This window comes from Choristoneura fumiferana, chromosome 5, assembly GCF_025370935.1.
Source record: "Choristoneura fumiferana chromosome 5, NRCan_CFum_1, whole genome shotgun sequence".
Classification (NCBI taxonomy): Eukaryota; Metazoa; Arthropoda; class Insecta; order Lepidoptera; family Tortricidae; genus Choristoneura; species Choristoneura fumiferana.
In genome coordinates this window covers 6644903-6661746 of record NC_133476.1, presented here as the reverse complement: position 1 = coordinate 6661746, position 16844 = coordinate 6644903, and the positions used below count along the sequence as shown (strand labels likewise).

Sequence of the window (16844 nt, the reverse complement as noted above, 5' to 3'; positions counted from 1 at the left end):
TTTTTCTTAAACTGTTATGAATATGACCTTCTACTTAAAGGGTTGTTTTTTTTACCTGAACGTATTTCCCTGTTGAATAGGACACTGAGTCACAAATGGCACGCCGTCGTAGTATTGTGTTCCTCTTTGCCAGATTCCATGCCAGTGAATGGTTACTTCCATACCCTCCATATGGTTCTCAACGTCAATGACAACCTTGTCGTTTTCGCAGACTTGGATGGAAGGTCCGGGTAACATTCTGTTGGCCGTGAGGATACCTCGCTCGACTCCGTCGGCTAAGACACACTGGCAGTGGGACCATACGACGTTGGTAGCGTTCGGTGTGCACACTTGGCAGGCACTGAAAGAAAATTACGCATTACTCATGAGCCGGAAAAGAATTTTCCTTAACGTGTACAGCGATTGGTAACGCCACAATTTCCACAGACTGCTATCATGAAACCGCGATGTTTGCATAACCTCTGTCGTCACCTATCAATTACACTAGCCTCTGCGGAATTTGGATCACTTGGCGTATACTCAAGTTCAGCATTGAAATCATGTAGTTAGCAGTTAGTGTGAAACAAAGCGTGGAGTGTGCAAAAAGAAAATGTCGGTCGGTGGGTCGTGGGTTTAGCCAGGCGCGAATTCATACACGTTGAATTCTTTGTTGTATTTGTTATAAACCTTTTAATTGTATGATGTTGGAATGGACAATGAGACCAAGTTGAAGGTAAACTCATCGTTACATTGACATAGGTATGGCCATTCGTTTGTGTTAAATACATGGTCTGTAGTTTACCCAAAAGTTAATTCTTAAAAAAAAAACGGCCAAGTGCGAGTCGGACTCGCGCACCGAGTGTTCCGTATATTTGTATTATATGATGTAACTAAAAATTTACGGTTTTCGCAATGTCCCTTTATCTGTGCTGACGTTGCTTCGTACCAAATTTCAAGATTCTGAGTTCACGGGAAAAACCCTGTAGGTTTTGATTCCCTTGAGAGTTTCGAACATTTGCGAAAATTTGCGGCATAAACGGCTGTATCTTATGATTGCGTTGGCTTAGAAGTTTGGTTTATTCACAGCTCTAAGGGACAGTAGACTTGAGTATTTGATATAAATTTCAGCTTGATACCTCCACGCGTTCCTGAGAAAAAGGGTCTTTAGAGACGGACAGACGGACGGACAACTAAGTGATCCTATAAGGGTTCCGTTTTTTCCTTTCGATGTACGGAACCCTAAAAACACGAAAAGGTTGGCAGAAGGAATATTGATAACAGATTAGTTTTACATATAGGTACTTATGTAGACAATAGCACTCAAAAAACGCCATTATATTTACAATTATTTAGTTCACACGTGTGCCATGCTCTCTTGTGAACAATGGTCGTGCTTGTAGTTCTCGTCACTTTATTTTGGAAACAGTCATTACGATGAATGGCGTTTCACCCACTTCGTGCAATGTCACTGGGTGATCTGTCGTAACCATTAGTTATGTTAAGTAGGCGTGCGACTTCATTTCCGTCCAGTGAACAATGGAACAATGTTAAAAGCTGGGCTTTTACGTGTACAACCTTTTAGTTTTTGGTATTTCCCTTTTTATTATCTTCGAAATGATGTGAAAATACTAAACTCTAATAGGAAATATTATACTAAAACTAAAATGTGTACTTTGAATGAGAGTCTATTCGATTTGTTTAAGATATGTAACTAAAATTTATCCGAAATCAACGAGTAGACTAAGCTAGAAGTAAAGAACTTCTAAGGTCTACTTACGCTCCTAATACGGTGTACAACTCGAGGGTGAAGTGATAGTAGCATATCCTCGGTGGTTCGTTTTCTCTGCAGGCTCTAGCGCACTCATCGGGAGCTGACAGTGAGGGATTCCTTCTCAGCTCAGCTGTGGCACTGCTGGTGTAGTCTAAATGCTTCAAGCTTGGCTTGCCGCTAGCACTCCTGGCAAGAGGAGGCAATGGGCTGTTTCTGATGCCACCGCTCAGCGGACCGCTGCCGCTTGCCTGGGCAAATGGGTTAGATGAAGGCCCAATTGTACTCCCGATTCCTCCGAAAGACCCGAAGGGATCACTGCTTGATGGGTGGGTCTGAACGAGACCATGGGTGGCGGAGAATACGCTGCTACTAGAAGTATCCCGGAATGGAGTCGCTGTGCCGGCTTGCCACCATGACGCTGATGTGGACTGGTCGTCTGGAATGCTGATAGCCTCTGAAAAAAAAGGGTACGTTATATAACGACATTAGCAACAATGGGGTCTATAAGGCTGTAAAAATAATTTTGTTGATGTTAAAGGAAATCGTTCCACTTTTGATAAAAATCAAGATTATTCACCAATTAAGTAATGCACATAAACCTACTATCACCTCAGTAAATCTTCAGAGGATTTTCGCTGAGCGTCAGTAGCCGGTTAATGTATTCCTTTGATTAGACTGTTAGATAAGTCGTGCAGCGCTCGACAGGTGCGTTAATGCAAATTTCGTTGCAACCTGTAGCAAGAGTACATTAAAGTGCCCGTGTGGCCGTTACTACAAATTAGAAATCCTGAAGCAAGGGAATGTAATGGCTAAGTGCCGGGAAGCGTGTGACATCCGACGTGTTACGACGCTGGTGATAAAAGCCGGACGTGTAAACTTGAATAAAATACCGGACATACTTTGTCTTGCTAGATCTTTCGTATAGTGTATGTATTGTATTGTATGTAGTTTATGTATTATGCTCAGCCAGTGTCCGATTCACAACCGCAATGACACATAGCTTTTTTGTGTTGTTTATTTGTACCTAATAATATTGTTATCTTGTGTTGTGAATAAATGTATTTTCTTTCTTTCTTTCTTTCTTTATTATTCTTGTCGTATATTAAAATGAACAATCACAGCATAACTTGTTGTTGTTGTTAGTAGTTTTTGAACTTCACATTCGTTTAAAGAATAAATAATAAGCTAATTGAAATTTAAGCGGCTTTTACTTTAATACATACATAATACCTATTTCATTAACAATTGTAAATTTAATGTTTGTTACGTGTCAGGCAACAAAAAATGTTAAAGTGATTGCAATTCTGGACACGATGTGGTTCAGGACCTTGAGTTTAACCACTGTCACTTCCTTATAGTCGAACTTTTGTGAACTAATGAGCAACCGATTATAAATCAATATCATGACTTGTGTTATCCATTTTAAATAATAATTTGAACTAAATATTTTGTTTCATAATATATTGACAGTTCAATTAATTGTTTGGCGTACATAATAGAGTTGTCAATTTACTAAATTTGGGTTACCTTGGCATAAAAAAATTGTTAGTAGAGCATTAACTATGATTTGAATTAATTAACTAGGTATTTTCAAGGGCGGTAAACGTATATGTTAAAAGTTAAAGTTACTTTCATTTTTTTAAGTTATCATAAGCCTTAAAAAAAGGCTACACGTAACATATCACTGTCACTTACTTATTTTACTTTTCAAACTAGTCAACTAATTTAAATAATCATTCAATCAAAAGCAGGAACTCAATTTCAATTCACAACCTGTCCTAAGTTTATGCAAAATAAACCCTTTCTAGATGGAATTTCGATAACTATTAACTAAGATCAATTAACAGTCCGAGCAATCTACTAGTAAACTATGCTAAGGTAAATGCTCCGATCGGCGACCGCAACAAAATGCTTGACATTTCCGCTGTTTTTTATTAAAAAAAAAACAAACAACGATATAACGCTGGAATCATGTTTTTGATACTTAATACTAGTGCTGTCTATGATTCCTTTTTCTATCAACTAAGATCTTTTTGAAGAAAGTGACAGCTTTTGCTAACACGTGACGTTGTGTACTGAAGGCTTTCTTTAGTTTGTTGATAAGTTTTAGTTCAAATTAGTGGCTAATGGTAGTTATGTATTTTGGGAGTTTTAACTGATTAACCTTATTTTGGTCACTATTTAATAAGCATATTTAAGTTAATAGGTAAGATATTAATTACATGCCTAGTTCTTAAAATATGATCAACAACAAAATTAATGTGTTGATATGAAGATTGGTTTTTTTGGAATCTTTTTTGTATTTTTTATTTCCATTCCAAATTTTTACTGTTACGGTCATTCCGTAAAACCTAAATTGAAAATACAAACTGAAATATAGATGCACAGAAAAACCAGAAAAATAAGACCAGCACTGGGAATCGAACCCAGGGCCTCGGTATTCCGTACCGCGTGCTATACCGCTACACCACTGCTGGTCAACGGTACAGACACGAATTTCCCCTATGCACCTCATAGCTCAGCTTGTTTGTTTCTTATTTAGCCACTTAAGCAGCGACGCTAGCTACATCTATACCGTAGCCCTCATCGAGAAACTTTGACTTTGACTTTTTGTTTGACTTTGTTGTTTTGATATGCTTGTGTAATTAATAGGTCGGAGAATTGCTAAGTTATTCAACAAAACACGTGATTTTCCGTCCAAAATTGTCAACCATTGGAGCATTTACCTTAGTTTTCTTAGGAAACGTTCTATGTAGGCTTTTAGTTACACCGTTGTCGTGTGGTTTTTGTAATCATGACACAGTTTTACCGAGCTTCCTGGACTAAAATTGATCATAGGGAAGTGTTAGCTGGTTGTTGCTCCGTAAGTGCGTTTGCAACAATAAAGTGAGATTACGACTCACTAATTCCGCACTGTGTGTGATTCTGAGTTTACACAACTTCACTTTTAGTATTTGATTGCTTAGCTCAAGCTTTGAAATTGGAAAGCTAATTCTTATCATAAAATAAATCATCTGTTTTATTATAGGTATTACTGTAGGTGTTATTTATCTCAAGTACTCGTAAGGTACAGTCACCTGCATTAATATCTACTACAGCGGAATGTGCAAAAATATCTAAGACGTCCTACCAGTCTTAGAAATAGAGTCATATGCACGCTTTGTTGTGTCAGAAATTGATGCTGTACCGTACTACTTTTACAGCTCCCAGTGATCACTTTATACTTGAAATTACAACATTGTGGCATTGTTTAGATTGACGTAGGTAAATAGTTTTTTTTTTTACCAATAGCGCAAAAAGCGGGGTGTTATAGGTTTGAAGTCAATGTTTGTCTGTCTATCTGCATGCCCGTCTGTCTGTATATCTGTGGCATCGTAACTTCCGAACGGATGTACTGATCTCGATGCGGATTTTTTACCTAAAAACGAGTTTTCTTACGGTGGTTCATAGTTATGTTTCCTTAAAATCAGTTCAGCCGTTGTGATGTTGAACTTTGAAATGACATTGACGATGGGTTTTTTTTTACAACTTTGCTAAGCCGATTTAATTAAAGCTCATATCATGATTCTACAAAATTATGCGGTAACTGGTAGACTAAGGAGCTGTTTCACCACTTCACCACCCATTGATTAATTTTATATGACGGATAAATGTGATTCCGTCTCAGTCAATTCGAACAAAGCAAACAGAGACAGCATCAGATTTATCCGTCAAATAAATTCAATCTATGGATGGTGAAACAGGGGGTTAGAAATAAGCAACAACGGACCGGTTCTCTCTTATCGAGCTGTCAACACTATTGACAGCTCGGTGACTAATCACTAAGAAAGGGGACTGCCTTGCGAAACACAAGATTTCAACGATAAATAGAATATGGACAATCGATAATCATTTCAAGTTTGTACACGTGTAATTAAAACAGCGAGTAGTTTTTTTAATTAATTAATTGCATTAGTAGGTCATGAGCGTGACCGCGTGATTGTTTTCAAACCATAATTTTAGAGGTCATTGGTGAATACCTTGTGATAGCTAACGATATTTACCACCTGTCGGCTAGCACAATGCAGTGCGCTCGCGCATTGTGCAATATATCAATCATACTTCGATTTATTATACGATTGTAATCGGTAACGCCCACGACCGCTTAAAGTCTTTTAAGGCATGTTTATACTAAATTTGAACTGAGCTAAGTTAAATAAATTGAATTTATTAGCCTTTAAAACAGGCCTACGTTAAAGTGATTTAATAGTAGCCATACTGAACGTGGCATTATAAGTTTAAATACAGCAACTTTCTGACTTAGATTCCAACGAGCTAGAAACTGGCAGACATGAAATGAATGCTTAAATATGTGGACTAGAAATTCTTTACAACACTGTATTACATGATTTAAAAATAAATATTAATGTAACTATTACAATGTTGTAAGAAAATTTTGAGCCGTTAAAAATGTGAAAGAATGAAAATTAATTCGAAACGTGATGCAATACACTGAGAAAGTGTGCATGCCACAGTTTAACATCAAATTCACGCCGAAAATTTAAAAGTCAGGCAAGCGAGAAATGTCTAGAAGATATTTCTGTACAGTTTTAGAGTGAGTAAAGTGGACTAAATGACCGTGGGTATTCAAGCGGAAAAGAGAGAAAGTGTAAATTTTAATGAGTGCTTAGTGGGTCCAGCAGAGCTTTGCGCGGTAGCTAAGCGGTGTGCGAGTAAACAAAACCACCAATAGGATCCCGTTATTTTCCTAACCTAGCTCAGCGTATCGTTCCTATTGGTGGATTTTGTCGCACACCGCGCGCTTGGCTTGGCGCAGGCAGTCTCGGGTTGAAGTACTTTCGGAAGCGTATAATGTAACTACCTGGGTAATAGGTAATAAATAGCAATTTCATGACTCAATTGTCTTACAGTTATTACCGGAAGACATGTTATATATTAGGTAAAACAATGAGGAAGTTGACATCACCAATTAATTACTGTACCTATGTACTTTATGTGCTGTAAAAATGCGGTTCTCCCGTACATTTTGTATAGCAGTAGAGATTTGTACCGTCTTGTTACGTGAAGTTTAAAAATATTTTAATTACATATTTCTTACAAAAAACAGTAGCATTTAGGGCATGTCCTTGACCTTAACGCATATATTTAGTGTCATATACCAGACAACTTTCCGTGAGCTGTACAAGTACAAATTTAGTCAATTTTCAATATTCAATGGCAGTTTTATTCTGTTATGCTCGTTTGAATGAAACTGATCAATGTTAGATAGTTTGTCGTACATTGGTACGTCGGGCATATCATTTACAACAAGAATTATAATTGAACCAATTTTATGCTATTCGATTACTTGCTGCTAGTGTTACGCTACTACAAGCTGATTGACACTTCAATTTATTTGGTTATAGCATTGAAAAGTTTTGATTATATCCGCTTAAAACGATCAATAAACAAGTTGAGAAAATGTCTGTTGCACTTTCATTAAAACAGTACATAAATAGTGGATATACCTATTGTTGCTATATCATCTCGTTAATAAACGTATATGTTAAAATATTTTTTTGTTAAAAACTTCATTTTTAATAAAAGCTTTTTTGCTGACTGTAATTTTTGTTGACTGTACGTACGTACTTGCATTGTCATCTAAACTACATATCCGTACCGAATTTCAAGTCGGTGCTATTAACCATTAAGGAGTTCCCTCCTGCGGAGACGATCCTGGCAGGACCACCAAGCTGTCACTGCCAGATTATTGTATTGTCACCCAATTTACATAAGTATGCCAAATTTAAAGTCGATCGGACTACTGGAAGTGAATCAAATTTAGCTATCAAGATTTGACCCAAACAAACAAATAATGAAACAGGTGAAACTAAATAAAAGCTCGTAATAAGGTACATGGGTCATTTACGTAATATAAGTTACGCATGACTGACATGTTTCGAACCAATCCGTGGTTCATTGTCAAGCTGAGATTGAACAGAAAGCCAACAGTGAACTGTGTATTTAAAAAAAATGTGTCTCACGGTAGTTTGAATTCAAAGATGAATGTTTTGAGATATAATTAAATATTTGTTTCTGTTCAATAAATGTTTAGCCATTTATTTCACAAAATTTAAATAAATATCAATTTTGAGCTTCATTCATTAAAGCCCAATGAAAGTTTATATTTAATGAAAAACTATAATGATTTTTCCCATAAAAGTATATTTTTAATGCATTGTGAAATAAAGAGTTGTAGCTCATACAATATTACTATCTAGATTTAAATGTATTAAATCTAGCAGATATTTATAATTCTTAATACATTAAATTAGTAATTCTATCACTTAAACTATTAACTTCCTAAAATGCCTCAGTGATTGGATGAGGCGGATGTTGCGTTGCTTGAAAACGATGTGCAGGTTCCTTTGCAAATGTCATACATATTCAAACCATAAAGGTCAAATATGACTTCGACATTTTATTTTTAATTCTGGAACGCTATTTCTATTAATACATTGAGTTCTTGTCCGGATTGTGGTCGGCGTGCGAGAAATGAGACCAATGTGTTAAGGCTCCGCCACGACTGAGTACGACCGCCGGCGCGGTGAGCTTTGTCTCTATTCGTTTGCATGGGCCATTCGCTTACCACACAGTGGTTACCTGGCAGCACACGCAATGAACAAAGGAAACTCTCGCATGCTATCAGCTGCGTGCAGTAGTGGCCGGTCAGGCCGATAGCGGTTGTAACTTCGTGATCTGACTACCGCCCCGTCGCTTGCGATCGTGCCGCCAACCTTGCGACGTAAACGTGCACCTTATGACCTGAACTAGAATTATGTTAAATACTTGTAACTACCTCTCACAACGGATAAAACTGTTTGCGCCAGTTCTTATCTACCAAATCGTAAACCTTGCAAGCGAGAGTGATTTTTTTTACGTATGAAACAAAACAAAACAAAACCTAAAAATGCCTGTCGTCGTGACGCGACACATCTTAAAGCGAAAGTAAGAAATGCAATTACTGTAACAGCAGAACTAATTAATTACAAACTTAATTTAACGGTCGTTGGTTTTGAAATTGGTTTTGCTCAGATCACAAAGGAGGCAAAAAGTTCGGGCGATCGCAATACGCATTTGAATATTAAATGAGGCAGCGAAACATGATCACTTTTATGCAACGGCAGTGGGTTAATCAAATCACGTATAACATCGATTTTATTGGTTTCTTCCTAGTCAATTAAAAACATAACTGCACAGGCGTTGTTCGGACCTTACAATTATTCAATAACACCACACGATAATAGGAAGTTTATCGATTTTCTTTTACCAGGTATTCAGCTGAGCAAAGTGAGCAATTATGTTTATCATTTCGGCAATTTAGTAAAAGCAAAAAATCATTTATGTAAACTGATTGCTCAACTCCGTAGTATTTATAACAAATCATCGTGTGAATAAGTAGCTGAAAATTTTAATTGCGTTAGTTAATATGTTACAGCTACAGCGTTTAATTACGCTGCGCCTGAGGGTGTCTGTTGCTATCGGAGAATCACTTTCACTCCACTTAGGCTTCTTGTTGAGCATTGTTCCCCATTGCGTAAGAGCACGCATATGATCGCTCTTAGGAAGTGAGGTCTCGGCCCCGTAACACGTGATGCGTGTAAGATATTGCCTGTTTTATGCCCGAACTGAATTGTTGAGATTGTTTTTTATGGCAAATTCTCCCACATCTTTTTTTTTTCTTTTGTGGTCTACTCGTGACCACGGCCTCTGTAATGTTGCCGAAACGTCGAGGTAAATATTACTCGTGTGTGTTAGCGTGATAAGTCCTGTGCCTGGTATATTTTGACTATGAGTGAAAATCACGAAGTTTAAGACATTAAACTATAACTTATTTATAAAATTGAAAGCTTTATATTACGTACAGGCGGAAACGACGGAAGTTAATGTATGAACGTGATCGCTTTGTGACAGAATGAAATTTATGACGAATAAGTTTCAAAATAACCGTTTCGAGAAGAATTCATTTATGGATTTCGCCATTCTAACTGCTCGGGTTTGTGTTTATGTTAAAGTACACACCACGGAATGATGAGGAACTGGATTCGATGGGATCCTTTCGACTGCCATAATTTGATTAGTCGTAATGTAATTTTTGTCATAATTTATTGTTAATCATAAATTTTTTGACCGCGGAAACCGTACATTTAAAAAAAAAATGCTTATCCTGTAGAACTCTATAGGTTAGGTTAGGTTTATTTTATAACAATTCTGAAAAATAAATGGTTTCAGAGAAAAAATTAGTTATGTAAAACATTACAATATGACAAATATTACAATATGACAAATATTACAATATGACAAACATTACAATATGACAAACATCACGTTATGACTAACAATTTTTGACCAGTCGGTATAGACCCGGATTCGATTCCTAGCTCTACATTTATGAATTCTCGTTTTGTTTTAGTTTCGATATGACTTTAATAACTTTTGTTATAAAATATATTATTTATAGATATTTATTTATAATACAAGCTTTTTGCTGACTGTGTGAATGAAAAGGTTTATTGACTGTACTTACATTGTCATCCAACCTACCTACCACTAGAAGTGGGTCAAAATTAACTTGCAAGAATTGAAGCAAACAAACCAACTAACGAGGTGAAGTAAAATGTTCTCTCTTCTAGTTTCTAATTGAGGATCAGAGTGACTGTAGTATTTATTTTGAAAAAATGACCTTGGCAATGATGGTCTTTCCGAAAGCGCTGGTAGTTAAAAAAAACGTGTAAAAGAGCTCATTGTGGCCTACTTTACTGAATAAATGATTTGAATTTGAGTCAAGAACCTTCATGAAGACTTTCTTCAGAAAATAAAAGCTTTCAAAAACAAAACTTGGAAAGTATAAATTTTGAGATTAGTGAACAAGTTTCAACCAAATTAAAAAATGCTGCGTAGTAGTAGTGACAACTATCACTGTATTAAAATCTTCTCAAGAACAAGAAAGTTAAAGGAACATGTTTTGTTTTATAGCGATTTTTAATGTTTTATTTTATTACTTTAGTAACCGATAGTGTAAATCGATGAATACAGAGGTTGTTTCTATTGCTTTAGAAATCGACCGCATGTTCTAGCTTGCCCGCTAATTTCGGTGTTTGTACGTGAACGAGGTATCATTACAGCGTAGTTTCTTACACCGGAGCCCGGTTCACACGATGTTTGATTACTCATCTCTTTCTAATTGTGGGTGTAACAGTTGTTAATTGCTTTTCTCATGTTTAAAGCTTAATTTTACCGTTTACGCCGAGGTCATGTGCGTGAAGATCAGGTTGTGGCTGACAAAGATGTTACAATGGCGCCAAGTTTTGATAAGTATGGTGTTGATTGTTGACCGAGCGAACGCGAAGCGTACCTAAACGAAGTGTCTCTATGTTAGCTTTGTCAATAATGGTTCCAGGTTCAGGTGTCTGTTCTCCTCTATTTGTCGCATTTCTCAACCGTTTCTCGTAATATTTTGTGAGCGGTTCGATAATTACGATAATTAAGTGGAAGTTTACTATCGATAAAATTTTGGAAATTTTTCGTAATTGGGATGCACCAAAAAAAATAACCTATAGTTTTTGTTTTATTTTTGGGAAGAATAGGATATTTAAAGATACCATTTTCATCGATTTTGAATTGGGATGAGTATTTAATTTTTTATATATTTTTACGAAATACGCTGGATAAAATTATTAAGTTCTACAGCTCACTGAGCAACCAGTCTTTGAATAGGTTTAGCAGTTAACATACTGGGTTAATTTCAGAAATTAACTTTCGGGTACCTATATGTTTTGTTGTTCTAGTTACACTGTACAGCCAACAATGCTCATGTCATTCATGCGTGTTATAGCTATCGGAAATTAAGCGTAAATTTTTGGTATCCGTTTTATGCGTACGTTATGTTCTAATTGAGCTGTAATTACGGGTACTATCATTAGCTTTTTTTCATACGTGAAAATGCTTTCGGTAAGCGTATGTGCTCTATATCTTATCAATTTATTTTTTCCAGGTGGTAAATTTTAATAACCATTCTATGTAATTATAAGATAATTTACGGAAACGGCGAGGCCTAGGTTTATTTTGATAATGATTGTAGACACTTTTGGATATAATAGTGAATGCCCTTAGAAGTAATTCAAATTATAGTGCGCATAGCATACCAAGTTTTAGCACGATTGTAAATTGCAGCAGACAGAAATCTAGATAACATTACCTTTAATTAAACTTGACTTAATCTAGAAACTGTCATTTTGTGTAATAACAACCTTCAGTACATAATTAGGCAACATTTCATGCTGTTTTATTTAGATTAGTACCCATATTTGGCTTGTTGAATTATTTTAGGCTAACAATTTCCTGCTTCAAGCCTCATTTAGACGATGGGCGTTTTAGTTACGTTACGGGGTCAAGCTCCTATGGATTTATAAGTGTCCGATTATTGATGGCAATGTACTGCAACTTGCACGATATTTCTCGCAATCAGGTTTCATCACACAGAATTATTACTAAGATTAATAGAAATATCACACGAGTTAAAAATGCTGCTGCAGAGACAGTGCGTGGTTGAAAATGGATTGAATTTCATTGGTGAGTACCGAGAATAAAAAGCGTGTTTTTAAATAGGAGAGGTGAAATGATATCGAACGTGAAAAGAAATCTACATGATAATATTTTTATAAAATAAAATAAAAAAATATCCCAAACTTGCTTCCCATTGGATTCCATGGATGCACATTGAAACAGAGGCAGACCAGAAAAGAGATGATGGAACAACTTGAACACAATGTCAAATCTAGGAACAGAAGCATGCTCTTGGTTGATGACTGGTAACAAAAACGGGAGGCCTTTGGACGCATATCAAATCTATTTTATAACAGAAGCATGCTCTTTGCTACACGAGTGGCAAAAGGAAGGGGAGGCCTTTGCCATTAGGACACTGAATTAGGTTGCTAAAGAAAAGCAAGGGCGAAAAACAACTGTGTGTTGTCGCTTTGTGTGGCCGTGGTGTAATGTAATGAGCGGGTAATTGTCTTGCATGTGTAATCCCCGTTAATCGGCGCGTGAGCATTGCCCCACTGTAAATATGACTATTCTATGACATTGACGCGGTGCGTGTTATGGAAATTTGCGAGTGGGATACAACTGCGTAGCACAAGAGGGCATGATCTACTACTTATCTTATCTTATCTACTACTACTTACTATTGCTTACTTAGTAGTCTTAGGTAGAGTAGGTAGCAATTGGTCGTTTAATGCTCAGTTTACAGTCTCACTAACTAATAAGTTTTTGGTAAAAATTTCATATTTGGTTCTAGGTACTGAAGTACAGCCAAATAGATAAATTTCACATTTTATAGCTTTGAAAGCATAAAATAATATCTAACGAAGACACTGAAAGCACAACGAAGTAGGTATATCATAGGCAAAGGTTAAGAAAAAGTGACCTGACCATGAATCTAACTTATGCAGTAAGAAGGTCATCTATTATATCACCGCTATCCGCTCTTTTTTGCACCGCGTTCTTTACATAGACAGAAGACCGTAACTAAATGCTCTTTGGAAACTTATAAAAGGGGCGTGTTGTGCAATTATAATTCCTGGCAGGTTACAATTAAGGTTGTGAACGTAATTAGCCAGCAAGCAACTGTTTAGCAGGTGTTTATTAAGTGCTAGCAAAACGATCTGATATCGCTACCGAGGCTACAAGATTGTGACCGAATAATATACTTCCTTTTAAAAAGCGACACCTTTTGTATCATTTTGTAATTAATACACTCCAGTGATTCGAGATGGCCTCTCAAGCTGAGAATCGTGGGTACCCAGGCTCCGCTGAGTATTTCGAAGACATGTGCGAAATTAAATTTGAAATTTACCACGAGCATAACGGTGAATGAAAACATCGTGAGGAAACCTGCACAAACCTGCGAAGCCGTTCAGTGGTGTCTGTGAATTTCCCAATCCTCATTGGGCCCACGTGGACTATGGCCCAAGCCCTCTCATTCTGAAAAGAGGCCTGTGCCCAGCAGTGGGACGTATATAGGCTGGGATGATGGTGATGATGAGTGATTCGAGAACAGGCCACTTTGCTCACATTAACGCTTCCTCGATGCGCAACGGAATAAGATGGTTAATGAAAAACAAAGCAATTATAATTAGAGTCACGCCTTTGTTGCGATACCGGGCAACAGTCTATAAAGTTAACAAGGCAACAACTAAAAAATCTTTACTTTTTGCGAGTTAGTAAAATTATCTAGTTTTTCATGTGCCTGATTACCTAATTGCACCTCGACTTACATTGTAAGCGTTTTGATTAATTTCCATAAATGCCGGTGCGTTTACTGAGTTACACAATGCGAGAACGTTTCTGAGCTCAACAGAAGACACTGGGTTTCATAATTTTAGAAGACTTTTAAGTTTCCCACAGGCTGCTCTAGATTTTTACACGAAGTCCGAATCGATCGCCGTAGACAGAAGCCATATTTTGCGGAATAAAAATAAAATGGTCTATTTCAGAGAAGTGTAAACGAATTCCATTATTTACAGCAAGATCCATTAAAATGTTAACATATGGTTCTACAGTTCCACTAAAAAGTTTTTTTTTTAATTTGTTTTACTTTTCTCTAGGGAAAAGGCAAAGGTTCCAAGTCTTGACTGTTTTTTCCTCTTCTCACTAAGGGGCTGTTTCGCCACCCATTGATTAGTGTTAACTGACGGTTAAATGTGATGCCGTCTCTGTTTGTTTTGTTAGAATAGACGGTGACGGCATCACATTTAACCGTCAGTTAACACTAATCAATGGATGGTGAAACAGCCCCTAAGTACAATAAATAGCAGTACAATCTCCGCCTACCTACCTCATAATATGCATTTGTCTTAGCGTTCCATGCCGCGTAACAATTCAAGGCACGAGTAAAAATCAAGTTAAATTACAATAATTATTTACCAAAGCACCTTGCTAAAGGCCATCGACTTTTTAAGAATAAAAAAAACTAGTGCAGATATGAAATTTCGCAAGCCAATCAGTGTTGTCCTCAACCTTAATAATGCCTTCGTGTGGGGCTGTATAGGCTGTTTGGTTTTTAGACAGTCGTTTGTACGCTGCGAAGAAAAAAATACTGGCCAGTAGTGTTTTAGACCATTGTCATTTCTAACACGGTTTTCACTGCGAACGGAGCGGACTCATTTAATTACTACCTGCTGAGCTGGCAACGTTGCATTTTTGTTAGTTTTTCTCTATTATTCCATAAAAATTGAATGAAAATTAAAAATGTGGTCTGATAGAACTCTTCTTAATATATAAGTTAATGTGTCTACTCCAATAATTACTTTTATTTTCTTTAACAACCGTTAATAAACATTAATTCGTTATTAAAGAATAGTACCTGGGCGACCGAGCTTTGCTCGGCTTAAACTAGATAATAACTGTTTTCCCAGGGATAAGACCAAGCTAGATCGATTTGTCATCCCCGAAAACCTTTTTCACATACCAAACAAATTTCATCGAAATCATTGGAGCCGTTTCCGAGATCCTGATTACATATATACAAGAATTGTTCGTTTAAAGGTATTAGATAGATAAAAGTCTATCACGAATAATTATTGGAGTAGACACATTAACTTATATATTAGAAGAGTTCTATCAGACCACATTTTTAATTTTCATTCAATTTTTATGGAATAATCGACAAAAACTAACAAAAATGCAACGTTGCCAGCTCAGCAGGTATAAACGCTCTTAACTACTTCGTAGAGGTTCGGTGTGGACTTTCATGCAGCCGATCCGTTGTACATTAAACTGAGTCCGTACGGAGTCCGCTCAGCTCGCGGTGTAACTTGGGCTTAAGATAAAGAGCAATGGTTGATAATGAGATGTTTGTACAGTAAAATCATTTGATACTAATACATCTTAGAACGTTCTCAGAGTAAATGTCACAATGATTTTCTTTGTCAGACAATGTGATGTCTGTCACTACACAATGTGGAACTGATCGCGACTCCTAGATGGAGGTGTCAGACAATGTGAAAAGATTTCACATTAAATTGAAAATACGAACTGAAATATAGATGATGATGGTGATGGTGATCATCAGTGGTGTAACTGTATAGCACGCGGTACGGAATACCGAGGACCTGGGTTCGATTCCCAGTGATGGTCTTATTTTTCTGGTTTTTCTGTTTATCTATATTTCAGTTTGTATTTTCAATTTAGGTTTTACGGGATGACCGTAAAAGTAAAAATTTGGAATTGAAATAAAAATACAAAAAGATTCCAAAAAACCAATCTTAATTAGATTCCACATTAGCTGGTTCAAATATACATCATCATTATCTCAGCTTGTATAAGTCCCACTGCTGAGAGGCCTCCTTTAAGAATGAAAGGGCTCGGACCTTAGTTCCCACGCAGGCCCAGTAGTGATTGAGAATGTCATGCACACCATTGAATTGCTTCGCAGTCTTGTTCCAGCTTTCCTCACGATGTTTCTTTCACCTTAACAGCTCTTTGGTAAACCTAGTATCTAATTATCATATCCAGCGCGTACTAGGTAAGTAGTTTTAATTTTTGTGTTGTGCCACTTTAAAGTCATGTAATTTTAATTCCAAGAATATGACAATGCTAAAAAGCAAATAGAGCTAATCGACTTCAAATTACTTAGAGCAAATGAAACGCGAACAATCACATTTTATATTTCGTAATAAAATCATCTAAAGCACTTTACAAAACAATACAGTTTTCAGATTCCATTAGATCAAAAGAGATCCCATTAATAAAGATCGATGTTTTAGATTCAATTGTGCTGCAACCTTGACACCAGTTACCTGCGTCGGCGCATTGCACAACCCATGGTCGTCCTGCTTGATTTTTGACTTCTCATATTAATGGACAAAAATGAAAATTTTCTCTTGTTATCAATATACTTGAATAATAAAGTTATCATACCTTTAGGTAGATACTTTTGTATCTGTATGGTTTTCATTCTATTTTAAAAAAGTTTATGCTTTTGGCATTCAATAAATCGTATGTATTAGTTTTTTATACGCTAATATTTTATTATAAGTACTAACGTTAATTC

At 36.5% G+C, this 16844-nt stretch overlaps 1 protein-coding gene across 1 annotated transcript in view; it reads right to left on the bottom strand.

Annotated features, from left to right (window-relative positions):
- Positions 1-16844, bottom strand: part of stw (laccase) — a 56452-nt gene that overhangs the window by 3532 nt on the left and 36076 nt on the right. Inside the window, exons 2-3 of the mRNA XM_074087638.1 lie at positions 1757-2204; positions 56-340 (exon numbers count right to left, since the gene is read on the bottom strand). Coding sequence (XP_073943739.1) covers positions 56-340; positions 1757-2204 — 733 coding nt within the window. The remainder of the gene's footprint in view (positions 1-55; positions 341-1756; positions 2205-16844) is intronic.